The following is a 27,445-nucleotide window of genomic DNA, read 5'->3' on the forward strand; positions in this document are numbered from 1 at the left end:
TTGTCAGTTAAAGCGACGCATTGCCGAATCGCAATAAGGGGCAAGGTCCTTAACCTGCATAATGGTCCGGGTCTTAACCGGTTAAGAAGGATGTCTTTCAGAGTGCGGGAAGTGTTTCACTGTGAACACGGTTTAAGGACGCTCTCCTGTGTGAATTCTCTGGTGTTTAAGAAGGTTTCTTTTCGCAGTGAAACGTTTCTCGCACTTTGAACATGCATAAGGGCGCTCTCCTGTGTGACTTCTCTGGTGTTTAAGAAGCTTTCCTTTCACTGTGAAACTTTTCCCACACTCTGAACACGGATAAGGACTCTCTCCTGTGTGACTTCTCTCGTGTATAAGAAGGCCATCTTTCACGGCAAAACTTTTCCCGCACTCTGAACACTTATAAGGACGCTCTCCTGTGTGACTTCTTTGGTGTTTATGAAGGCTTCCTTTCGCAGTGAAACACTTCCCACACTCTGAACACGAATAAGGACGCACACCCGTATGACTTCTCTCGTGTAGAAGAAGGCTTCCTTTCACAGTGAATTGTTTCCCGCACTCTGAACACGAATAAGGACGCACACCCGTGTGAACTTTCTGGTGTGCACGCAGGTTTCGTTTCGCAATAAAACATTTCCCGCACTCTGAACATGAATAAGGACGCTCACCAGTGTGAATTCTCTGGTGTATAAGAAGATCTCCTTTCACAGCGTAACCTTTCTCGCACTCTGAACATGAATAAGGGTAGTCACCAGTGTGAGACATCGTGTGCATTAGCAGCTGCATTTTCGAACTGAAACATTTTCCACATTCTGGACATAAAAGAGGCTCATTCGTGTGAATTTTCTGGTGTCTAATGAGGTATGTGTTTTTAGTGAAACATTTCCCACACTCTGAACATGAATAACAACCCTCACCTGTGTGAATCCTCTGGTGATCTAGAAGGTTTACTTTACGAGTAAAACACTTCCCGCACTCTGAACATGAATGAGAACGCTTCCCTGTGTGGGTAGTCCTGTTGGTGTGAGACTTGAGATGAAGAAGAAGTTTAGATTTCATTTTAAAAGATTTTTCACACTCCATACAGGACAGTGAAGGATCTGCTGATCTAAGATGGTTGTCTGATGTACCAGAATGTGATTGGCCAGGAGGTTCCTCATGATTAGACAGATCCCTCGCTGTCTCCATATGATCCGGTCTGTGGTGTATATTTTGAGGGATGGGATTTACTTCTGGAGAATATTGTTTGACATTTTTTTCATCACAATCTGGAGATACTTCTATAAGAAAGGAATATTATAAGAAATGGATTTTCACATTTTACAATCACCATATCAATAATTCAGATGAAATATACAAAACATTCAAACAAACTATACTTCATGGAGTAATAATTGTGTACTGATGACATCGTTATATTGAGGAATGGAGATGGACCTTTCATATGGTGTACAGTATCTCCTCACTTGTTGGGAACATGACGTTATATTGAGAATGGAGATGGACGTTTCATATGGCCTTTTCCATGTCTGTCTGTCCACCTGCAAGGTGAATAATGTGGCCAGTCTTTGGGTGGAGACCAAACCTGATTTAAGCCAGCCAAGCCTGCAATCTCAGTATCTTCTCCTCATTTGTTGGGAACATGACGTTATATTGAGGAATGGAGATGGACCTTTTATATTGTGTGCAGTATCTCCTCCTCATTTGTTGTTAATATGACGTTAAGATTGAGGAATGGAGACGGACCTTTCATATGGCCTTTTCCATGTCTGTCTGTCCACCTGCAAGGTGATTAATGTGGTCAGTCTCTGGGTGGAGACCAAACCTGATTTAAGCCAGCCAAGCCTGCAATCTCAGTATCTCCTCCTCATTTGTTGGGAACATGACTTTATATTGAGGAATGGAGATGGACCTTTCATATGGTGTACAGCAGGGGTGTCAAACTCAATTTCATTGTGGGCCGCATGGGCATTATGGTTGTCCTCAAAGGGCCAGTTGAGCACCACACACCACCTTACACCAGATGTTAAGAGCCCACCCACCATCAGAAGTCAAGAGTCCCTCACCCTCTCTTACATCATAGTTCACCCCCCCCCCTTACCTTGTGCTGTTGCAAGGAAAGAAGCTGGGGGGTGGAACTGGGAAGCAAAAAGTACAGGGTATGGAGAAAGACCAGAGGGGGGTTGGAGCCAGCTGAATGGCGAGATCGGGAGAGGGCGGAAACCAGGGGGTTCTGCGGCTAGATCTGTAGGAGGCACATGATCAGTAGAAGGAGTTCTGGCCTCTCTGCTGCCAACTGCTGAGATGGGGGAAGACATGAGCCTCTCTGCAGCTGCACAGAGAAGGGCAGGATCTGGCAGAGGAGATCTGTCCTCCTCACTGCTGCCGACTGGTGAGACAAGATGGGGGCAGGAACAAGGATGTTGTCACAGCTGCAAGAGAGGTGCAAGGGCCAGATGAAATGACTTGGAGGGCCGCATTTGGACCACGGGCCTTGTGTTTGACACCTGTGGTGTACAGTATCTCCTCCTCATTTGTTAAGAACATGATGTTATATTGAGGAATGGAGATGGACCTTTCATATGGTGTACAGTATCTCCACCTCATTTGTTGGGAACATGACATTATTGGTGAATGGAGATGGACCTTTCATATGGTGTACAGTATCTCCTCCTCATTTGTTGGGAACATGATGTTATATTGAGGAACGGAGATGGACCTTTCAGATGGTGTACAGTATCTCCTCATTTGTTGGGAACATGACATTATATTGAGGAACGGAGATGGACCTTTCATATGGTGTACAGTATCTCCTCCTCATTTGTTGGGAACATGACATTATATTGAGGAATGGAGATGGACCGTTCATATGGTGTACAGTATCTCCTCCTCATTTGTTGGGAACATGACATTATATTGAGGAATGTAGATGGACCTTTCATATGGTGTACAGTATCTCCTCCTCATTTGTTGGGAACATGACGTTATTTTAAGGAATAGAGATGGACCTTTCATATGGTGTACAGTATCTCCTCCTCATTTGTTGGGAACATGACGTTATTTTAAGGAATAGAGATGGACCTTTCATATGGTGTACAGTTTCTCCTCCTCATTTGTTGGGAACATGACGTTATATTGAGGAATGGCGATGGACCTTTCGTATGGTGTACAGTATCTCCTCCTCATTTGTTGGGAACATGACCTTATATTGAGGAATGGAGATGGACCTTTCATATGCTGTACAGCAGGGCTTGACAAATTTGCTTGGAATCTAGGAGCTAACTAAAAAAGTTAGGAGCCAGGTTTTTTTTATTTTATTTACGACCGAAAAAGCTTTATTTTCAATATAAAAATTAACCAATCTTAAATTTACACAGAAAGATGACTAGAACCAAACATTATATAAAAGGCATTTAACTTGTGTAGGTAACAAAAATATTCTGACGTGACACCAAGTGTTTAATGCAATGTCATTTTTTTTTCACTTGGCTTTTTGTGGCCATGAATATGCCTTGTACGTTTGCAATTAGAGTACCAATGGTCAATAGCCTTTACAGGATCAAAATCCTTCACTGATGGTCCATTCATGTTGGTCATCAACAAATCGCCTAAACTTTCTTGCTGCATTAAAGATCTGAACTTATTTTTTACCAGGTTCATTAAGCTGAATCCTCTCTCACAACACGCGGTTGAGACAGGCAAGACAGACACTATAGACAACAAGTTTCCCAAAACTGGAAATCTGTCTGTGTTGGAGAGTGACAAATCCAGAAGTTCACACAGTTTCTTTCCTTTTCCAAGAACTTTAAATTCATACCACTCGTTGTGGATTGCATGCATGCTTTTTTCGTGCATTTCAGGCGCTGAGAGTTGTTTCTGGAAATGCTGAGCCAATGCGGTAATGTCATCCACACCATAGTCCTGTAGCGCTTTTCCCGATGGCCAGGCGAAGGTATCAAAAACTGCAGTGGAACGTTCAATATTCCTTTGAATGAGAAATCGCTCTTCTAGATATTTCGCACCGTGCTGAATCATTTTTTCCTTTTCGTTTTGGATCAAAGAAGTTGCGGTATTGCCGAGTCCATGCAACTGCACATCTTGATACTGTCCTTTGAGTGACGCTCCAGTTAGAAACCTCTCCTCGTGCTGTTTTGGCACATCTTTGAGCGATTTCAAAGAACAAATTGTGTTTTTCACGTGCAACTCAATGGTGCTTAAGAAAAGCTCTTCCCTTTGAAATAAAAGGGAGAGGTTCTTAATAATTTCTAGATAGTCGAGCAGAAAATGGAGCATGTGAACAAATTTAAAGTCGGTTAGCTTTTTCAACAAACCGCGTGCAACGGCAGAAGCGCTGTCCTTTTCCGCCGCGACGCTTTCGAGGTGGACCGTCACACATTTCCAGTCTTTGACAAGTGCGGAGAGAGCGCCGACTTTGCTCGACACCCATCTTATGTTATGCAAGTACTGAAAGTTCTGGATTTTCTCGTGAAAACTTTCAGCTACCTGCTTCAGCTGTCGCATTCTCTTGGGCGACTGCTGGTAAAACTGATACAGCTTCTTCAAAACGGAGTCGAGGTCGTCGATGCATTTTCCCTCCTTCACGGAGCTTAACACGCTTAGATTTAATCTGTGTGCGACGCAGTGAATGCCGATGACATGGCTGAGATTTCTACGTACTTTCTGTACCAGCCCATCTTCAGCTCCAATCATGCTTGCAGCACCGTCTGTACCAATTCCGATCAACTTGTTTGAAAAAAGCCAGTCTGAAAGACCATGTGTCTTCAGCTCTTTAGTGATGGCTTCTAAGTACCCATCTGCAGTTGCCATTTCAAGAGGTAGGACTGAGAGAAATACTTCTTTGATCCCATTGTTCTTGATGTATCTGACATACAATATCAATTCTTCTACTCCTCCTTTGTTAGTTGATTCATCTAGCATCAAACTAACGTATTTGGCCTTCTTTAGCTCGCAGATGAGTTCTTTCCGGATTACAGTTGCAATATGCGAGATGAATTCCTTGCATCTCTTGTCATTCGCATACTCCTCTCTCGCAGCAACCCCTAGTTTCTCCGTCAGCTCTAACAAACCTTTAAAGTCTGTATACGGCTTGTTGTGTTTTGCAATATAATAGGCCACATTAAATAGAACTTTCATGTGGTTGAACACCCCCTGGTCCATTTTCTTAACGCATGCAGGCAACGGCGTAGCTTCTGCAGCCAACAGGGCGTGTTTGGCTTTTATACATTTGTTATGCTGGAGTGACTGTCCATGTTTTTTGAAGGTCTCCAGTTTAAACGGTCCTGAAAACCCTTTCACAATCTTGGATGCGTGGTCAACAATGCCAGGGAAGGAGGAACAAATCTCACATATGGCTATGCCTGTGCTATGGTCAAATTTAAGCCACGTGAGTAGCTTGCACCAATCTTGTTTAAACTTCCTTCTTCTTTCATTTTGAGGGTGACTTGTTGAAGGGGACGTCTCTGCTGGTGGTTCTTCGCTTGTGCCGTTTGATTCTGCAGTAACATTTTGCACTGCACCTTCTGAACAAGAATTCTTTGCAAAGAAATTTGTCATCCGCGGTTGCTTGGCATCTTCTGGTGTCACAGCTTTGGCGGCACGTTTCATTTTTTCTGAATTCCCAAACAAAGATGTTTTTGTTAAATTCCCAAACAAAGAATATTTTAGTAAAAGATAAAATGGCGCAAAGATTATTCAGGCATAGTCTAGACCAGTGGTCATCAACCCTGTCCTCAGGGCCCACTAACAGGCCAGGTTTTATGTATTACCTTGGGGAGATGCAGACTAGAATACTGCCATCACTGAGCAGCAAATGATATCACCTGTGATGTATTTCAGTTATCTTGCAAACCTGGCCTGTTAGTGGGCTTTGAGGACAGGGTTGATGACCACTGGTCTAGACCAATGTTTCTCAACTCCAGTCCTCAAGGCGCCCCAACAGGTCATGTTTTCAGGATTTTCCTCAGATGAAACGGCTGTGGTAATTACTAAGGCAGTGAAACTGATCAAATCACCTGTGCAAAATAATGGAAAGCCTGAAAACATGACCTGTTAGGGCGCCTTGAGGACTGGAGTTGAGAAACACTGGTCTAGACCAGGGGTCTCCAAACTTTTCAAACAAAGGGCCAGTTTATTGTCCTTCTGACTTTAGGAGGGCCGGATTGTGGCCAGCAGGGACAGAAAATGTCCCAGGCCCAGCACCAGTGAGAATAAATATGGCCTCAGGGCTGGTGGTCAGTAGAAGGAGGAGTAGGGCCGCTATCAGTATGAGGAATCGTATCCCATCATTGATATCAGTAGAAGAAATAGTGGCCCCCTTGTTGGTATCAGTTGGAGGAATAGTGCCCCAAGGGCCGGAAAGGGCTAGCAACGGGCCACATCTGGCCCTCGGGCCGCAGTTTGGAGACCCTTGGTCTAGATAATTGTACAATATAGTGTGTGGGGCTGGCGGTGTAATCAATGTAAAGAAACACACTGGTGCTCTGGAAGATATAATAGAAAAAAGCAAGGTGCAGTATTAGGAAGTATTTATTATAGCAGCAACAAAAGACAGCCAAATGGCTACTCACAAGGTGATGATAGGCATGTAAAAGCGGATGGTCCGGCATCACACAGCAACAGTCCATGGGGTAGATGTAAGGAACCCAGATGGTAAGCGCTGAAGAATGAGGCAGTGATCAGGCGTCTGCAGGGGGATCAGATGGAGGGATCTGATGAAACAGCGGATGCTGAGAAACGCGTCATCCTATTGGTCCGTCTCTCCCTCGCGTCACTTCCGGTCCGACGTTGCGCTCCACGTTGAGGCGCACTTCCGGTTCCTAGGAGGTCACAATTTACACACGGCCAGCGTGTGTACAGGATTGAGGACTGAGGATCCCCCTGCAGATGCCTGATCACTGCCTCATCCTTCAGCGCTTACCATCTGGGTTCCTTACATCTACCCCACGGATTGCTGCTGTGTGGCACCGGACCATCCCCTTTTACATGCCTATCATATACATCACCTTGTGAGTAGCCATTTGGCTGTCTTTTGTTGCCGCTATAATAAATACTTCCTCATACTGCACCTTGCTTTTTTCTAAAGAATATTTTGTACACGTTATTACTTAATGGCAAAAGGCCAGATCCACGTAGGAGATACGCCGTCATATCTCTGAGGCGCCGTATCTTGGCGCCTGATTCAAAGAATCAGATACGCCAGAATTTTGCTAAGATACGACCAGCGTAAGTCGCCTACGCTGTCGTATCTCAACTGCATATTTACGTTGGCCGCTAGGGGCGTGTACGCTGATTTACGCCTAGAATATGTAAATCAGCTAGATACGCCAATTCACGAACATACGCCCGGCCGTCGCTGTACAGATACGCCGTTTTTTACGTTAGGCTTTTTCCGGCGTAAAGTTACCCCTGCTATATGAGCCGCAGCCAAAGTTAAGTATGGACGTCGGGCCAGCGTAGAATTTTTCGTCGATTACGTTGTTTGCGTAAGTCGTTCGCGAATAGGGCTGTGCGTCATTTATGTTCACGTCGAAAGCATTGGCTTTTTGCGGGTTAATTTGGAGCATGCGCACTGGGATACTTTCATTTACGTGGGGTCACAATACATTAACAAAAAACACGCCCACATGTTCCATATTTGAATTAGGCGGGCTTACGCCGGCCTATTTACGCTACGCCGCCGCAACTTTGCTTTGAGAATACTGCACTTGCCTGTCAAAGTAGCGGCGGCGTAGCGTAACTACGATGCGCTACGCCTGCTTAAAATTATGCCGTTCTACGTGGATCTGGCCTATAGTCTCCAAAATGTAAATTTTTTATATATATTTTTTCTTTAAACCTTTCATGACTAAGCCTACTTCTGACATTTGGTGTTTACAAGTTAAAATCCGTATTTTTTGCTAGAAAATTACTTAGAACCCCCAAACATTATATATATAAAAAAAAAAAAATTAATTTTTTATATATATATATATATATATATATATATATATATATATATATATATTATTTTTTTTTAGCAAAGAATCTAGAGAAAAAAAATGTCGATTCTTGCAATATTTTAAGTCACACAGTGTTTGTGTTTTAAACGCAACTTTTTGGGAAAAATTTACTTTCAAGAATTTTAGAAAAATTTAAAAGTAAAGTTAGCCCAATTTGTATGTATAATGTGAAAGATGATGTTACGCCGAGTAAATAGATACCAAACATGTTATGCTTTATAATTGCACGCACTCGTGGAATGGCGACAAACTACAGTACCTAAAATTCTCCATAGTCAACGCTTTACACTTTTTTTTACAGAGTTACAGAGGACGTATAGGGCTAGGATTATTGCTCTCGCTCTGACGATAGCGGCGATACCTCACATGTGTGATTTGAACACCGTTTACATAAATGGGCGCAACTTTCGTATGTGTCTTCTTTGTTGCGCGAGCTCGCGGGGACGGGGACGATTCAAAAAACATTTTTTTCTTATTTCTTTTTATAATATTAAATTGTGTTTTAAAAAAATAAAAAAATTTATCACTTTTACCCCTTCCCTTATGTAGCTCTGATGTGTATCTTTACAGATGCACAACACAGGTTTACACACAGTTATGCCCCTCAGCTTTTGCCCATTAACCTTTTTATGATCCCTAAGAACTTTTAGCCACTTGTCCTCCAGAAGGTTTTACCCACTTTATGACCAGGCCATTTTTTGCTATTCGACACTGCGCTACTTTGACTGACAATTGCGCCATGCTACACTGTACAAAAATGAAATTGATATAATTTCCCACAGATAGAGCTTTTGATATTTTGCGCAATAAAAACCCCAAATGTTGAAAGAAAAAAAAAACATATTTTTACTTTTTGCAATAAAACATATCCAATACAGTAAATGTTGGCCAAAATGCATTGGCGGCCAGTGAAAACAGGCAGGGGAAGCTCCATTAGCATTGCTGGCGGTCTTGTAATACCAACGGCCACCACAAGAGGGTGCCAGATTCCAGAAGGAAGCATAGGACTGCAGAAGGCCGCGGCCCGGGGGGCAAATCGCGCCCCTGGGAGGGGGGGTGGGGTGTGCACAAAAACAGGATACCCCGGCTGTGCCGCCCCAGGTCGCCAATTCTAGTCACAAATGCGACCCGGCGCCCAGGGTTTGTCGAGCCCTGGTGTACAGCATCTCCTCATTTGTTGGGAACAAGACGTTATATTGAGGAATGGAGATGGACCTTTCATATGGTGTACAGTATCTCCTCCTCATTTGTTGGGAACATGACGTTATATTGAGGAATGGAGATGGACCTTTCATATGGTGTACAGTATCTCCCCCTCATTTGTTGGGAACATGACGTTATATTGAGGAATGGAGATGGACCTTTCATATGGTGTACAGTATCTCCTCATTTGTTGGGAACATGACATTCTATTGAGGAATGGAGATGGACCTTTCATATGGTGTACAGTATCTCCCCCTCATTTGTTGGGAACATGACGTTATATTGAAGAATGGAGATGGACCTTTCATATGGTGTATAGTATCTCCTCCTCATTTGTTGGGAACATGACATTATATTGAGGAATGGAGATGGACCTTTCATATGGTGTACAGTATCTCCTCCTCATTTGTTGGGAACATGACGTTATATTGAGGAATGGAGATGGACCTTTCATATGGTGTACAGTATCTCCCCCTCATTTGTTGGGAACATGACATTATATTGAGGAATGGAGATGGACCTTTCATATGGTGTACAGTATCTCCTCATTTGTTGGGAACATGACGTTCTATTGAGGAATGGAGATGGACCTTTCATATGGTGTACAGTATCTCCTCCTCATTTGTTGGGAACATGACGTTCTATTGAGGAATGGAGATGGACCTTTCATATGGTGTACAGTATCTCCCCCTCATTTGTTGGGAACATGACGTTATATTGAAGAATGGAGATGGACCTTTCATATGGTGTATAGTATCTCCTCCTCATTTGTTGGGAACATGACATTATATTGAGGAATGGAGATGGACCTTTCATATGTTGTACAGGATCTCATCCTTATTCGTTTGGAACCTACTTTTTAGCCTTAGAAGTAAAATGAAAATTGTTGCTGTATTTAATTTTTATTACTTACTTGCGTTGGCATAATGAGCAGATTCCTCCTTTTTACTTTTTATAATCATCTCCTCCTCCATAGACTGCTGAGCCCCACTCACAAGCGTCTCTTCTTCTTCCTCTTTAATCTCAGCCTTGATGCCTTTTAGTTCTTTATCCTAAACTCCGGAGAAGATAGAATACATTTTGTAAAAATGGAACAAGAGATTACATTGAAGAATGTCCTTGTTATAGTTAAGAATTTATTTTTAAGTCTACATGTTCAGTCCCATCTACCTGATGATGGTGAGGGATGGTGTGACCTTCCTGTGTAGAATCCCGAGGACATCTCTCTGGTGGGTTCCCATTACTGGATCCATCTGTAGGAAACACACACACTGACTGAATACATTGTTTCTATGTGTTTATCAGATGATGGGGGATCTAGGTGGATCCTCCGTACTGCTCTCTCCTTTACAATAAAGTCTCCTCTTACCCGGTGATGTGAGGGACAGCCTTATATCCTTGTAGAGATTATCTTACCTGATGATGTGAAGGTCTACATATCCTTAATCTATACACTTGATCTATTTTTGCATTTAGTGTTTCTTACTTACTTGTGTCCATATGTAGAGAAGATTCCTCCTGTTTAATTTCCATCATCTTCTCCTCCTCCATAGACTGTTGATCTCCACTCACCAACCTCCCTACTTCTTCTTCTTTAATCTCAGCTTTGACATCTTTTATGTCTTCATCCTAAACTCCGGAGATGATAGAATACATGTGTAAAAAGGAACAAGAAGTAACATAGAACAATGTTTTTTCGTATCTTAGAAATAAATTTGTGTTCTAGTTGCTCAGCTCCATCTACCTGATTAAGGTGAGGGATGGTGTGATCTTCTTGTGTGGAATCCCGGGAATACAGAGGACGGGGACATCTCTCTGGTGGGTTCCCATTACTGGATCCATCTGTAGGAAACACACACTGACTGAATACAAAGCACTCCTTATAGACCTCTTAATAAACAAGGGACAATAAATGCTTGATTGGACGTAACGCGTAAGGGCGGTCAGATCATTGAGTCAGATGATGGGGGATCTAGGTGGACCCTCCGTACTGCTCTCTCCTTTACAATAAAGTCTCCTCTTACCCAGTGATGTGAGGGGCAGCTGATTCTTTATCATTACATCCTTGTAGATATTATCTTACCTGATGATGTGAAGGTCTACATATCCTCAATACCCAATCTATACACTTGATCTATTTTTGCCTTAAGTGTTTCTTACTTGTGTCCATATATAGAGAAGATTCCTCCTGTTTAACTTCCATCATCTTCTCCCCCTCCTCCATAGACTGATGATCTCCGCTCACCAACCTCCCTACTTCTTCCTCTTTAATCTCAGCTTTGACGTCTTTTATGTCTTCATCCTAAACTCCGGAGATGATAGAATACATGTGTAAAAAGGAACAAGAAGTAACATAGAACAATGTTTTTTCGTATCTTAGAAATAAATTTGTGTTCTAGTTGCTCAGCCCCATCTACCTGATGATGGTGAGAGATGGTGTGATCTTCTTGTGTGGAATACAGAGGAGGAGGACATCTCTCTGGTGGGTTCCCATTACTGGATCCATCTGTAGGAAACACTAGACCTCTTAATAAACAAAGGACAATAAATGCTTGATTGGACGTAACGCGTAAGGGCGGTCAGATCATTGAGTCAGATGATGGGGGATCTAGGTGGACCTTCCATACTGCTCTCTCCTTTACAATAAAATCTCCTCTTACCCGGTGATGTGAGGGGCGGCTGATTCTCCATCATGACGTCCTTGTAGAGATCCTTGTGTCCTTCTTCACACTCCTCCATGGAGAAATAGACTCCTTATAGGAACCTGACACACACAATGATACAGTCACCATCCAGACACATCCCTTGTCTGTTACTAGATAATGTCCCAGAATTCCCGGCACCGTTCACCTCTCCTGTCAGCAGCTCAGTGATCTTCTGGGTGAATTCTAGAATCTTCTTGGCACTGGTTACCTCTGTTGTCAGGCAGTGAGGTGGAGGCACTGTGATGGGTGATGTCCTGTGAAGACAGTGGCTGGGTGTTACGGCTCACCAGATCTTTTCTTTACTGCTTTAGAAGTCTGTGTAAACACAGAAAGTAACAACTGTCACTTCTGACCTCTCATGATCCCCACCTATCGTTAGGTCTGCTTTTATATTATAGTGGTAACAGTAAAGTCCTAAGATCCTCCCAAAATGTTTAGGATGTACATTGCCTTGAAAAAGTATTCACACCCCTTGAAATTTTCCACATTGTGTCATGTTACAACCAAAAATGTAAATGTATTTTATTGGGATTTTATGTGATAGACCAACACATAAAAGTGGAAGGAAAATGATAAATGGTTTTCAAACTTTTTTTACAGATAAATATGTGAAAAGTTTGTAGAACCCCCTTTCACTGCAATTACAGCTGCAAGTCTTTTTGGGGATGTCTCTACCAACTTTGCACATCTAGAGAGGGACATTTCTGCCCATTCTTCTTTGTAAAACATCTCAAGCTCTGTCGGATTAGATGGAGATCGTCTGTGAACAGCAATTTTCAAGTCTTGCCACAGATTCTCAATGGGATTTAGGTCTGAACTTTGACTGGACCATTCTAACACATGAATATGCTTTGATCTAAACCATTCCATTGTAGCTCTGGCTGTATGTTTAGGGTCGTTGTCCTGCTGGAAGGTGAACCTCCGCCCCAGTCTCAAGTCTTTTGCCGACTCTAATGGAGCGTACACATGATCAGAATTCCGACCGCGTGTATGCCCCATCGGAGTAATTCCTTTAGAAATTCCGATGAATTCCATCTGAGTTTACATAGAGAACATGTTCTCTTTTCCTCCGATGGAATTCCATTCGAATTCCGATGTGAATTTGGTCGGACAAATGTCCGATCGTGTGTACAGGGCATAACAGGTTTTCTTTTAAGATTGCCCTGTATTTGGCTCCATCCATCTTCCCATCAACTCTGACCAGCTTCCCTGTCCCTGCTGAAGAAAAGCATCCCCACAACATGATGCTGCCACCACCATGTTTCACAGTGAGAATGGTGTGTTCAGGGTGATGTGCAGTGTACGTTTTCCGCCACACTTTTGCTTTTAGGCCAAAAAGGTTTATTTTTGGTCTCATCTGACCAGAGCACCTTCTTCCACATGTTTGCTGTGTCCCCCACATGGCTTCTCGCAAACTGCAAAAGGGACTTCTTATGGCTTTCTTCCACCAATGACTTTCTTCTTGCCACTCTTCCATAAAAAGGGCAGATTTTTGCCGTGCACAACTAATAGTTGTCCTGTGGACAGATTCTCCCACCTGAGCTGTGGATCTCTGCAGCTCCTCCAGAGTCACCATGGACCTCTTGGCTGCTCCTCTGATGAATGCTCTCCTTGCCCGGCCCGATCAGTTTAGGTGGACGGCCATGTCTTGCTAGGTTTGCAGTTGTGCCATACTCTTTTTTTCATTTTTGGATGATGGATTGAACAGAGCTCCATGAGATGTTCAAAGCTTGGGATATTTATTTTATAACCTAACCCTGCTTTAAACTTCTCCACAACTTTATCCCTGACCTGTCTGGTGTGTTCCTTGGCCTTCATGATGCTGTTTGTTCACTAAGGTTCTCTAACAAACCTCTGAGAGCTTCACAGAACAGCTGTATTTATACTGAGACTAAGACTAAATTACACACAGGTGGACTATATTTACTAATTAGGCGATCAGCGATTTTTATCATGACTGCGACTATGGCAGACACATCGGACACATTTTTGGGACCATTGTAATTTTTACAGCGACCTGTACTAGAAAATGACACTGTCAGTGAAGGGGTTAACCATTAGGTGGCACTGAAGGGGTTAAGTGTGCCCTAGGGAGTGATTCTAACTGTTAGGGGGAAGAGCTACCAGTGACACGTCACTGATCACGGTTCCCGATCACGGGGGACAGTAAATCAGTGACATGTCACTAGGCAGAACAGGGGAAAGCCTTTTTTACAAAGGCATCCCTGACTGTGTTCTGCCTTTAGTGACTGCAATCGTGGGCCGCCCGGGAACATCGATGTTCCCGGGACCTGCAAGCGCACTCACGAGGCACGCTGGGCGGCAAATTTAAAGCGGGAGTTCACCCATTTAAAAAAAAAAAAAAAATCTCCCCTTAGCTTCCTGCTCGTTCGGTCTAGGGGAATCGGCTATTTATATTAAAATATGAGCAGTACTTACCCGTTTTCGAGCTGCATCTTCTTCCGTCGCTTCCGGGTATGGGTCTTCGGGAGCGGGCGTTCCTTCTTGATTGACATTCTTCCGAGAGGCTTCCGACGGTCGCATCCATCGCGTCACTCGTAGCCGAAAGAAGCCGAACGTCGGTGCGGCTCTATACTGCGCCTGCGCACCGACGTTCGGCTTCTTTCGGAAAATCGTGACGCGATGGATGCGACCGTCGGAAGCCTCTCGGAAGCCTGTCAATCAAGAAGGAACGCCCATTCCCGAAGCCCATACCCGGAAGCGACGGAGAGGATGCGTCTCGTAAACGGGTAAGTACTGCACATATTTTAAAATAAATAGCCGATTCCCCTAGTAAAAACGAGCAGGAATCTAAGGGGGAAAAGTGCCCTCTAAGGGTGAACCCCCACTTTAAAGGGATGTATAAGTACGCTCATTTGCCTGCCCGTGCTATTGTGTTGACGTATATGTGTGTGCGGGGATCGGCAAGTGGTTAAGGTCCAGATGCATTACTGGTGTACCTTACATGTACATGTAAAAAAAATGCTTGTTGTTGGTTGGAGGAAAACCCAAGGACGTTCCAGACAACAGTGCAGAAAAAAGAATGCCATGGCGTCAACTGGACAAAATATGCCCTTGCCTGGGGGGTCAGGAGGAGGAAAAGTGCAGCTGGACAGCTTGGCCAGGTGGATGTCCATTTAATTCTGTGAAGGGACATATCCTGGACTCTCAGGACTATGGGGTTCTGTTCACCAGGACAGTCTGATGGGATCTGGGACATCTCAGGAGTATGTATTAGGCTCCATTCATACCATGCAAGTGCGCACACATCTCCCCGTGTCGTGTCTATCCCATTCATTTCAATGGGTTTCCCTACACAGGAGAAATGTGGAAGAGACGTCCCTCACACTTTTTCAAAAATGCGCACATTAGGAGATCCATGGGGGTGTCACTAACAATTAATGGCAGCCCCCGTGCATCTGTTAAAGGGAAGCACCTTAACTACTTGCCGACTAGCCGCCGCAGGTCGGCTCCCCTGCGCGAGAGCACGTAGCTCTACGTCACCTCGCGAAGCAGCCACTAGGGGCGTGCGCACAGCCCGCTCGTCCCTGATCCCGACGCACGTGCCCGGCGGGTGCGATCACCGCCGGGCACCCGCGATTGCTCGTTACAGAGCGGGGACCAGGAGCTGTGTGTGTAAACACACAGCTCCCGGTCCTGTCGGGGAGATAAATGCCTGACCGTCTGTTCATACAATGTCTGAACAGCGATCAGTCATTTCCCCTAGTGAGGCCACCCCCTACAGTTAGAACACACCCAGAGAACATACTTAACCCCTTCCCCGCCCCCTAGTGTTAACCCCTTCACTGCCAGTGGCATTTTTATAGTAATCCAATGCATTTTTATAGCACTGATCGCTATAAAAATGCCAATGGTTCCAAAAATGTGTCAAAAGCGTCCGCCATAATGTCGCAGTACCGAAAAAAAAAAAATCGCTGTTATTAGTAAAAAAATAATATTAATAAAAATGCCATAAAACTACCCCCTATTTTGTAAACGCTATAACTTTTGCGCAAACTAATCAATAAACGCTTATTGCGATTTTTTTTTACGAAAAATATGTAGAAGAATACGTATCGGCCTAAACTAGTTTTTTTATATATTTTTGGAGGATATTTATTATGGTAAAAAGTAAAAAATATTCATTTTTTTTTTCAAAATTGTCGCTCTATTTTTGTTCATAGCGCAAAAACTAAAAACCGCAGAGGTGATCAAATACCACCGAAAGAAAGCTCTATTTGTGGGAAAAAAAGTACGCCAATTTTGTTTGGGAGCCACGTCGCAGGACCGCGCAATTGTCAGTTAAAGCGACGCAGTGCCGAATCGCAAAAAGTGCTCTGGTCTTTGACCAGCAATATGGTCCGTGGTTAAAGGGAAGCACCTTTATGTGCTTTTTGGGAAAGCATGCGATTTTGTGTTCATTTCTGACAAACACAGATGTGAACTCAGATCAAGCCACTATTTGTATAAATGGTTTTATATTTAGTCTGTATGCGGGTTCTAAACACCAAAGAGGGCAGCTGGGTGTAAACTCAAAATATCTTCTTACCGTCTCTGCTTCGAGTTCCAGAAATGTCTCCTCTCTACGTCCTCCCAACTCACCTCTGACCCGGAACTTCCTGTCTGTATGTTACATCACTTCCTTTCTGTATCCGACATCACTTCCTGCCTTTCTTGGATATCACTTCCTGTCTGTCCTGTATGTCATTTCCTGTCTGTGCGTTCCACTCAATATAACACCTCAACATTGCAGAGAATAAAGAACCTACAGCCGGAGCCGTTTTCAGACATGGCACATTCTTCCATACATTATTACACATTAACCGATGGTCTACCGGGGCAATTTATTTTTTCTGCACACATTAAAATCATAATTTTTGCTAGAAATGACTGTAAACACCCCCAAAAAAAGAATGGGGCAGATCCACAAAGAAATTAGGCCGGCGTATCTATTGATACGCCGGCGTAATTTCAAAATTCCTGCGTCGTATCTTTGTTTTGAATCCTCAAAACAAGATACGACGGCATCTCGGCTTGATCCGACAGGCGTACGTCTTCGTACGCCTTCGGATCTTAGATGCAATCTTTCGGCAGCCGCTAGGTGGCGTTTCCGTCGAAATCCGCGTCGAGTATGCAAATTAGCTATTTACGGCGATCCACAAACGTACGTCGGCCCGGCGCATTTTTTTCCGTCGTTTGCGTTCGGCTTTTTCCGGCGTATAGTTAAAGCTGCTGTTCTGAGGCGTACTCAATGTTAAGTATGGCCGTCCTTCCCGCGTACAATTTTGATTTTTTTCGCATTGTTTGCGTAAGTCGTTCGCGAATAGGAATTTGCGTAGAATGACGTCACCGTCGTAAGCATTGGCTGGTTCCGGTTTAATTTCGAGCATGCTCACTGGGATACCCCCAGGGATGGCGCATGCACAGTTAAAAAAAAAAAACGTTGTTTACGTCGGGTCACGACGTATTAACATAAAACACGCCCCCATCACTTCCATTTGAATTCCGCGCCCTTACGCCGCAACAGATACACTACGTCGCCGTATCTTACGGCGCGGATTCGTTGAGGATTCAAACCAAACAAAAGTAAGTTACAGCGGCGTAGCGTATCTTAGATACGCTGCGCCCGGCGCAGATGTATGTGGATCTGCCCCTATATTGTTTCTGAAAGCAGAGACTTTGTGGAATAAATGGTGGTAGTTACAATTTTTTATGCAGCACGATATTTGCACAGTTATTTATCAAACAGATATTTTCAGAAATAAAAAAAACACACTAAAATGAACAGGCAAACAAACACAATATTATTTTTGGGTAAAATATAAAAGATCGGGTTGTGGTGAGTAAACAGACACTTAAAGGGGTTGTGAAGGTAAACGTTTTTTCACCTTAATGCATTCTATGCATGAAAAGACCCCAAATTAAAACAAATAATTATAATTTCTTCCTCAGTTTAGGCCGATCCGTATTCTTCTACATATTTTTGGGGAAAAAATCGCAATAAGCGTATATTGATTGGCTTGTGCAAAAGTTATAGGGCCAGATCCACAAAGATCTGCCTATCTTTAGGCAGGCGTAGCGTTTCTAAGATACACTACGCCGCCGTAACTTAGAGCGTAGTTTCCGTATTCTGAAAGAATTTGCGCAGTAAGTTACGGCGGCGTAGTGTAACTGTGTCGGCGCAATTCAAATAGATAAGATCTGGGCGTGTTTTATGGTAATTCATCTTGACCCCACGTAAATAACGTTTTTTTTTAACGGCGCATGCGCCGTCCGTGGGGGTATCCCAGTGCGCATGTTCGAAATCACGTCGCAAATAGTCAATGCTTTCGACGTGAACGTAATTTACGCAAAGCCCTATTCGCGAACCTTTTACGCAAAGACGGAAAATTCGACGCTGTCTCGACGTCCATACTTAACATTGCATACGCCTCATAGATCCAGGGGTAACGTTACGCCGAAAAAAGCCTTACGGAAACAACGTAAAAAAATGCGCCGGGCGGACGTACGTTTGTGGATCGGCGTATCTAGCTAATTTGCATACTCTACTCCGAAATCAACGGAATCGCAACCTAGCGGCCAGCGAAAATATGCACCTAAGATCCGACGGCGTACTAAGACGTACGTCAGTCGGATCGAGCCCCCATTCAGGCATATCTTGTTTTGTGGATACAAAACAAAGATACGACGGGGCATCTTAGAACTTACGCGGCGCATCAATAGATACACCGGCGTAAGTTCTTTGTGGATATGGGCAATACCGTCTACAAAATAGGGGATAGATTTATGGCATTTTTATTATTATTTTTTTTACTAGTAATGGCGGCGATCTGCGATTTTTATCGGGACTGTGACATTGCGGTGGACAGATTGGACACTTTTGACACTTCTTTGGGACATTGACATTTATACAGTGATCAGAGCTAAAAAATAGCCACTGTTTCCTGTGTAAATGTCACTGGCAGGGAAGGGGTTAAATGTGTTCCCTCAGTGAATTCTAAATGTAGGGGAAAGTTGTTCAGGAACTACAATTCCCATCATGCCTAGGCATGTCTCTGAATGTCAATGTTGTAAAAAGAGGTTATAACGTGCGGCCGTCAAGCTTTTACGTCAATCCAACATCAGCGGGTATGTGTTCTTTGATGTCTAGTTAAATGACTTTTACACCTAAAACATTTCCCGCACTCTGAGCACGGATAAGGACACTCTCCTGTGTGACTTCTCTGGTGTTTGAGAAAGTTTTCTTTCGCAGTAAAACATTTCCCGCACTCTGAACACGAATAAGGCCGCTCACCCGTATGACTTCTCTGGTGTCTAAGAAGGCTTCCTTTCACGGTGAAACATTTCCCGCACTCTGAACATGAATAAGGGCGTTCACCTGTGTGACTTCTCTGGTGTATACAAAGTTTTCCCTTTTCGGTGAAACATTTCCCGCACTCTGAGCATAAATAAGGACGCACACCCGTGTGAATTCTCTGGTGTGCAAGGAGGTTTCGTTTCGCAATAAAACATTTCCCACACTCTGAACATGAATAAGGGCGCTCGCCCGTGTGAATTCTCTGGTGTGTAAGAAGTTCTCCTTTCGCAGCGAAACGTTTCCCGCACTCTGAACATGAATAAGGATAGTCACCAGTGTGAGTGATCTTGTGTCTTAGAAGCTGTATTTTCCAACGGAAACATTTTTCACACTCTGGACATGAATAAGGACGCTGACCCGTGTGAATTTTCTGGTGTCTAATGAGGTCTTCGTTTCTAGTGAAACATTTCCCACACCCTGCACAGGAGACAGTATGCTTGCTCGTGTGACTTCTCTGGTGTGCAAGTAGTTTATCTTTAATAGTAAAACCTTTCCCACACTCCGAACATGAATAAGGACGCTCACCTGTGTGACTTCTCTGGTGCTTTTGAAGGATTGTGTTGCGAGTAAAACTTTTCCCGCACTCTGAACACGAATAAGGGCGCTCACCTGTGTGAATTCTCTGGTGATATAGAAAGTTTCCTTTGTGGGTAAAGTATTTCCCGCACTCTGAACATGAATAAGAACGCTGCCTTGTGTGAATTCTTTGGTGTTTTAGAAGGTTTCCCTTGAGAGTAAAACATTTCCCGCACTCTGAACATGAAAAAGAACCCTCCCCAGTGTGACTCCTCTGGTGATTTTGAAAATTTCCTTTAAGAGTAAAACACTTCCCACACTCTGAGCATGAATAAGAACGCTTCCCTGTGTGTGTTCTCTGGTGGTTTAAGAGGCTTCTTTTGTGAGTAAAACACTTTCCACACTCAGAACAGGAATGTGATTGGCCAGGAGGTTCCTCAGGATGAGACAGATCCCTCGCTGTCTCCATATGATCCGGTCTGTGGTGAATATTTTGAGGGATGGGATTTACTTCTGGAAAATATTTTTTTTCATCACAATCTGGAGATACTTGGAGATCATCTATAAGAAAGGAATATTTTAAGAAATGGATTTTCACATTTTACAATCACCATATCAATAATTCAGATGAAATATACAAAACATTCAAACAAACTATACTTCATGAAGTAACAATTGTGTACTGATGACATCGTTATATTGAGGAATGGTGATGGACCTTTCCTATGTTGTACAGTATCTCCTCCTCATTTGTTGGGAACATGACATTATATTGAGAATGAAGATGGACGTTTCATATGGCCTTTTCCATGTCTGTCTGTCCACCTGCAAGGTGATTAATGTGGCCAGTCTCTGGGTGGAGACCAAACTTGATTTAGGCCAGCCAATCCTGCAATCTCAGTATTTCCTCCTCATTTGTTGGGAACATGACGTTATATTGAGGAATGGAGATGGACCTTTCATATGGCCTTCTCCATGTTTGTCTGTCCACCTGCAAGGTGATTAATGTGGCCAGTCTCTGGGTGGAGACCAAACCTGATTTAAGCCAGCCAAGCCTGAAATCTCAGTATCTCCTCATTTGTTGGGAACATGACGTTATATTGAAGAACGGAGATGGACCTTATATATGGTGTACAGTATCTCCTCCTCATTTGTTGGGAACATGACATTATATTGAGGAATGGAGATGGACCTTTCATATGGTGTACAGTATCTCCTCCTCATTTGTTGGAAACAGGACGTTGTATTGAGAATGAAGATTGACATTTCATATGGCCTTTTCCATGTCTGTCTGTCCACCTGCAAGGTGATTAATGTGGCCAGTCTCTGGGTGGAGACCAAACCTGATTTAGGCCAGCCAATCCTGCAATCTCAGTATTTCCTCCTCATTGGTTGGGAACATGACATTATATTGAGGAATGGAGATGGGCCTTTCATATGCTGTACAGTATCTCCTCCTCATTTGTTGGGAACTTGGCATTACATTGAGCTTTAGAAGTAAAATAAAAACGTGAATTGTTGCTGCATTTAAAGTTTATTACTTACTTGTGTTGATATAATGAGCAGATTCCTCCTTTTTACTTTTTATAATCATCTCCTCCTCTATAGACTGCTGAGCCCCACTCACAAGCGTCTCTTCTTCTTCCTCCTTAATCTCAGCTTTGATGTCTTTAATTTCTTCGTCCTAAACTCCAGAGATGATAGAATAAATTTTTTTTAAATGGAAAAGGGATTACATAGAAAAATTTCCTTTTTAATAGCTTTGAATATATTTTTAAGTCTACGTGTTCAGTGCCATCTACCTGATGATGGTGAGGGATGGTGTGACCTTCCTGTGTGGAATCCCGGGAATACAGAGGACGGGGACATCTCTCTGGTGGGTTCCCATTACTGGGTCCATCTGTAGGAAACACACACACTGACTGAATACATTGTTTCTATGTGTTTATCAGATGATGGGGGATCTAGGTGGAGCCTCCGTACTGCTCTCTCCTTTACAATAAAGTCTCCTCTTACCCGGTGATGTGAGGGGCGGCTGATTCTCCATCATTATTATTATTCAGGATTTATATAGCGCCAACAGTTTACGCGGCGCTTTACAACTTGAAGGTAGACGTACAAATACAATACAGAGGCAGCTGATTCTCCATCATGACGTCCTTGTAGAGATTATCTTATTTGATGATGTGAAGGCCTACATATCCTCAATCATCAACCTATACAGATGAGCTGTTTCTGCATTTAGTGTTTTTTACTTACTTGTGTCCATATGTAGAGAAGATTCCTCCTGTTTACTTTTCATAATCCTTTCCCTCTCCTCCATAGACTGCCAAGCTCCACTATGCAATGTCTCTTCGTCTTCCTCTTTAATCTCAGCTTTGATGCCTTTTATTTCTTCATCCTAAATTCCAGCGACGAAAGAATACATATGTAAAAGGGAACAAGAAGTTATAGAGAAAGATGTTTTCTCATAGCTTACAAATGCTTTAGTGTTCTAGTTGCTCATTCCTGTCTACCTGATGATGGTGAGGGATCTCCTGATCTTCCTGTGGGGAATACAGAGAACGGGGACATCTCTCTGGTGGGTTCCCATTACTGGAACCATCTGTAGGAAACACACAAACAAAGCACTCCTTATAGACCTCTTAAAAAACAAGGGACAATAAATTCTTGAATGGACGTAACGTGTAAGGGGGGTCAGATCATTGAGTCAGATGATGGGGGATCTAGGTGGACCCTCCGTACTGCTCTCTCCTTTACAATAAAGTCTTCTCTTACCCGGTGATGTGAGAGGTGGCTGATTCTCCATCATGACGTCCTTGTAGAGATCCTTGTGTCCTTCTAAATACTCCCACTCCTCCATGGAGAAATAGACAGTGACATCCTGACACCTTATAGGAACCTGACACACACAATGATACAGTCACCATCCAGACACATCCCTTGTCTGTTACTGGATAATGTCCCAGAATTCCCGGCACCACTCACCTCTCCTGTCAGCAGATCAATGATCTTCTTGGTGACTTCTAGAATCTTCTTGGCACTGGTTACCTCTGTTGTCGGGCAGCGAGGTGGAGGCGCTGTAATGGGGGATGTCCTGTGAAGACAGTTGCTGGGTGTTACGGCTCACCAGATCTTTTCTTTACTGCTTTAGAAAACACAGAAAGGAACAACTGTCACTTCTGACCTCTCATGATCCCCACCTATCGTTAGGTCTGCGTTTATATTATAGTGGTAACCGTGGAGTCCTGTGACTAGGGTTGCCACCTCAACCCTTTAAAACAGAACACATATTAATTACACAGGTTTTGAGGCTAATTTAATGCAGATAAGGCACCAAGTGAGTTTAATTACCACCTTAATCAGCCACAGAACCTGTGTAATTAATATGTGTTCTGTTTTAAAGGGATGAGGTGGCAACCCTACCTGTGACCCTCCCAGAATATTTAGGATGTATCTGGTCTATAAACCAGAGGCTCTGGAAGGACAGTTGGATATATGGCTCTTTATTTAGGATGTATCTGGTCTATAAACCAGAGGCTCTGGATGGACAGTTGGATAAATGGCTCTATATTTAGGATGTATCTGGTCTATCCCATTCATTTCAATGGGTTTCCCTACACAGAAGAAAGGTGGAAGAGACGTCCCTCACACTTTTTCAAAAATGCGCACATTAGGAGATCCATGGGGGTGTCACTAACAATTAATGGCACCCCCGTGCATCTTTTAAAGGGAAGCACATTTATGTGCGTGTCGGGAAAGCATGCGATTTTGCGTTCATTACTGACAAACACAGATGTGAACCCAGATCAAGCCAGCAGTTGTATAAATGGTTCTACATTTAGTCTGTATGTGGGTTATAAACACCAAAGAGGGCTGCTGGGTGTAAACTCAAAATATTTTTATTACCGTCTCTGCTTCCAGTTCCAGAAATGTCTTCCCTCTACTTCCTCCCAACTCACCTCTGACCCGAAACTTCCTGTCTGTGTGTTACATCACTTCCTTTCTGTATACGACATCACTTCCTGTCTGTCTGGGATATCACTTCCTGTCTGTGCGTTCCACTCAATATAACACCACCACATTGCAGAGAATATAAAACCCACAGCCACAGTTGTTTTCCAACATGAACCGCTGAGTTGTGGCACATTCTTCCATACATTATTACACGTTAACCGCTGGCCTACCGGAGCAATTTTTCTTTTTTTTGCACACATTAAAATCAACTTTTTTTTGCTAGAAATTACTGTATATATTTTCTGAAAGCAAAGACTTTGGGGAATAAAATGGTGGTGTGCAGTTATTTATAAAACAGATATTTAAAAAAAAAAAAAACATACTAAAATGAAGGTTGTGGCTAATCCCAGGATGGCAGCAGGGCTGAATCTGAAGATGCTATACACCTCTGAATCACCCATGCCAAAGACGTTCATGCGCGTGTGTGGTATATCCTCTCCCGTGCCTTCTCCCGTGCCCTCCTACGTGCCGGTGGACCCATTAGTAGTGCTAGGACCACGGCTGCCCCTGGCATGTTGGCAGACAGATGTGTTGTCCTGCAAGTGAGGTTGCTCAGCTCGTCCGTAACGGTGCTGCTGTAGCTGCTCTCCACCTGACCTGTGCACGTCTGGTGCAGAGTTACTCCTGCTTTATGAAGGGTAACTTTAGGCCGGACGTACGACTTACGCGCACCGCGCGTAGCCTGCGTCGGGCGCACGTACATGCGTGAATCGCCGTGTCTCCCTCATTTGCATATTTGAATAGGAAATCAATGGGAGCGCCAGATGCGTCCAGCGTAAATATGCGCCCACGACACGCCAACGTAGAAAAGTTACGTTGGCCGGAAGAAGCCTATTTTCAGGCGTATCTAGTTCTGTGGGTACGGCGCATAGATACGCCGGCGCATATTTACACTTACGCAGCGTATCTGTAGATACGCCGGCGTAAGTCTTTCTGAATCTGGCTATATATATCCATTGTGATTCTTTTTGGCTGATGGATCTGACCAAATGTGCCCCTCTCCATGGCTTCTTATATTTTTCTATTGCCCAAAAGGACATTTGTGAAGGGTCTTTATTGTGACATTGGGCAAAGTGTTTGCTAACATTGAGCCAGATTTAGAAAACACTTACGCTGGCGTATCTACAGATGCGCAGCGTAAGTGAACAGATGCGCCGTCGTATCTATGCGCCTTATTCTCAAGACTAGATATGCCTGAATTCTGGCCTCATCCGACCAACGTAAGTCTTCGACGCCGTCGGATCTTGGGCGCATATTTACGCTGGCCGCTAGGGGCGCTTCCATAGATTTACGCGTCGAATATGTAAATGAGCTACATACGCCGATTCACGAACGTACTTGCGCCCGTCGCAGTAAGCTATGCCATTTACATAAGTCGTACGTCCGGCGTACAGTTATCCCTCATGAAGCAGGGGTAAGTCATGTTAGGGTATGGACGTCGGAACAGCCGTCGGATTTTACGTCGTTTAAGTAAGTCGTACGTGAATGGGGCTGGGCGTAGGTTACGTTCACGTCGTTCGCATTGAGCCGTTGTATCTTAGGGAGTATATGCGACGTGATTCTGAGAATGCGCCGTTCGATCGGCCCTTCATTTAAATGGGGTCACGGTTAATTTAAATGTAGCACTCCCACTACCTGCCTACTTTGAATTAGGCGGGCTTACGTCCAACCAAATTAAGCTACGCCGGCACAACGTACGGGGCGAGTGCTTTGTGAATACTGCTCTTGCCTCTCAGAGTTACGTCGGAGTAGCGCATATAAGATGCGCTACGCCAGAACAAAGATGCGCCAATCTACCTGAATCTAGCTCATTATGTTTAGGGAAACCTTTTCTTATATTTTGGATATGTTCCCTAATTCTGACCATAAGTGGTCTTTTTGTTCTGCCTATGTATTGTAAGTTACATGTACATTGTAATACATATACCACCCCTTCTGTGTGGCAACTGATGAAATCCTTGATGGTATATGTCCTGTTTTAGTAGAGGTGAATTCAAGCCTTTTATTTTGGGGTCTTTTTGAATGCCTGCATGCATAACAGTATTTACACGGGACAAATCCTTTATTTGTAAAAAAAATGATATCCACTTTTGGGTGGTGGTTCCACCACATTTTTTACCACTATATCTCTCAGTGTCTGAGATCTTTTATAGACTATGTTGGACTTGTCTGGCAAAATGCTTTTTAGGTGCCTGTCACTTTTTAGTATATGCCAGTGTTTTTTTATAAATTTTTCAACCTCCCGATGTTGTATATTATAGTCTAGAATGAGCATTGGTGCCTCCATATTGCGTTGGTTAATCTTCGATCCTTGTGACATAATTTTCCTATCCAATTTTGATACTTCTCCTATCGGTTTCTGAATAAAATCATTTGTGTAACCCTTATCTTTAAATCTATTCCCGATAAGTGGCTTGCAGTTTAAAATCTTCTTCATGTGTGCAATTCCTCTTGACTCTTGTAAGTTGTCCCTTTGGAATATTAAAAAGCCATGATTTGTGGTGACAACTTCTCATGGATAAGTAACTGTTGGCATCTATGGCCCATATTCTCAGTGAAGTTACGATGGAGTATCTCAGGATACTCCATCGTAACTCCCTTTTTTGGCCAGTGTATCTATGCGACTGATTCTTAGAATCATTTTCGCATAGATACACTTAAGATCCGCCATCTGTAAGTCACTTACACTGGCGGATCTTAAATGTAATGACGCCGGCCGCCGCTAGATGGCATTTACGTGAAGGACTCATTTGCTTATGCAAATGAGCCTTCTACGCCGATTCCCGAACGAGTTTGCGTCGCGTAACCGTCGCTAACGTCGTTTGCGTAAGCGGAAACTTACCCCTGCTATATGAGGGGTAAGTTTCCGCAAGTCCCACGTAGGCCATGTTACGGATGGCGTCGGGTCCGCGTCGTGTTTTTTCGTCGGGTACGTCGTTTACGCAAGTCGTTCTTGAATACGACTTTACATCAATGACGCACACGTCAGCGTCATTGACGTTTTCCGCCGAGAACTGGAGCATGCGCACTGGGCTTTTTGAAGCCCGGCGCATGCGCAGTTCATTAGAATTGGGGGCACGCTTAATTTGAATACAAGCCGCCCCCTTGGAGATCCGCCAGGCTACGCCGGGGCATTTACACTCCGCCGTCCCAACTTACGGAGCAAGTGTTTGGGGAATACAACACTTGCTCCTGTAAGTTGGGACAGCGGAGTGTAAGTGCCTTAAGCGCAGCCCGTGGATTTTTAGAGAGAATATGGGCCCATGTTCTTAAAATGTGTTCTGGTTATCAATTTGTTATCCATTATCGAGATATCTAAATCTAGGGAATCGACACATTGATTGCTGATATTCCATGTGAGTGAGATGGAACTTACACTTTATAAAAGGTATATAGATGACATACTCATCGTCTGGAATGGCAGTAAGGAATCATCAGAAGAATTCCTACAAAAATTGAACCACAATGACAAGAACATCTCGCTCACACTCACTCTGAGGTTTACAACCACTTTAACCACTTGCTGACCACAACACGTATATATAGGTTGCGGTTTTGCAAGTGGTTTACCGGGATTATGGCTGAAGATAGCACCCATAACCCGGCAACGTTTTTTCTTATGAAAGCATTCCGAGTGGTTCATGAGC

General features: G+C 43.6%; 2 protein-coding genes and 3 long non-coding RNA genes across 5 annotated transcripts; all 5 read right to left on the reverse strand.

Moving 5' to 3' along the window:
- Positions 1-43: 43 nt before the first annotated feature.
- On the reverse strand, positions 44-22,590 carry LOC120909412 (gastrula zinc finger protein XlCGF26.1-like). The gene is made up of 5 exons (XM_040321179.1): positions 22,560-22,590; positions 22,298-22,386; positions 21,327-21,465; positions 19,167-20,342; positions 44-698 (listed from the first exon to the last, which is right to left on the reverse strand). The coding sequence occupies exons 1-5, from the start codon at positions 22,588-22,590 to the stop codon at positions 133-135; spliced, it is 2,001 nt and encodes a 666-aa protein (XP_040177113.1). The 3' UTR covers positions 44-132.
- On the reverse strand, positions 3,295-11,653 carry LOC120909411 (zinc finger protein 862-like). The gene is made up of 3 exons (XM_040321177.1): positions 11,621-11,653; positions 10,117-10,255; positions 3,295-5,612 (listed from the first exon to the last, which is right to left on the reverse strand). Exons 2-3 carry the CDS (start codon positions 10,175-10,177, stop codon positions 3,442-3,444), a joined length of 2,232 nt encoding a protein of 743 aa, XP_040177111.1. The 5' UTR covers positions 10,178-10,255; positions 11,621-11,653; the 3' UTR covers positions 3,295-3,441.
- Positions 10,418-10,988, reverse strand: LOC120909414. The gene is made up of 3 exons (XR_005741262.1): positions 10,948-10,988; positions 10,694-10,832; positions 10,418-10,456 (listed from the first exon to the last, which is right to left on the reverse strand). It is a non-coding gene; the product is annotated as an uncharacterized LOC120909414 (long non-coding RNA).
- Positions 11,930-16,761, reverse strand: LOC120909413. Its single transcript, XR_005741261.1, has 3 exons — positions 16,458-16,761; positions 12,054-12,223; positions 11,930-11,967 (listed from the first exon to the last, which is right to left on the reverse strand). It is a non-coding gene; the product is annotated as an uncharacterized LOC120909413 (long non-coding RNA).
- Positions 22,591-22,651: 61 nt separating the features above from the next.
- On the reverse strand, positions 22,652-23,786 carry LOC120910731. The gene is made up of 3 exons (XR_005741554.1): positions 23,691-23,786; positions 22,770-22,878; positions 22,652-22,683 (listed from the first exon to the last, which is right to left on the reverse strand). It is a non-coding gene; the product is annotated as an uncharacterized LOC120910731 (long non-coding RNA).
- Positions 23,787-27,445: the final 3,659 nt, after the last annotated feature.

The sequence above is a fragment of the Rana temporaria genome, chromosome 8 (assembly GCF_905171775.1).
Source record: "Rana temporaria chromosome 8, aRanTem1.1, whole genome shotgun sequence".
In the NCBI taxonomy this organism is placed as follows: domain Eukaryota; kingdom Metazoa; phylum Chordata; class Amphibia; order Anura; family Ranidae; genus Rana; species Rana temporaria.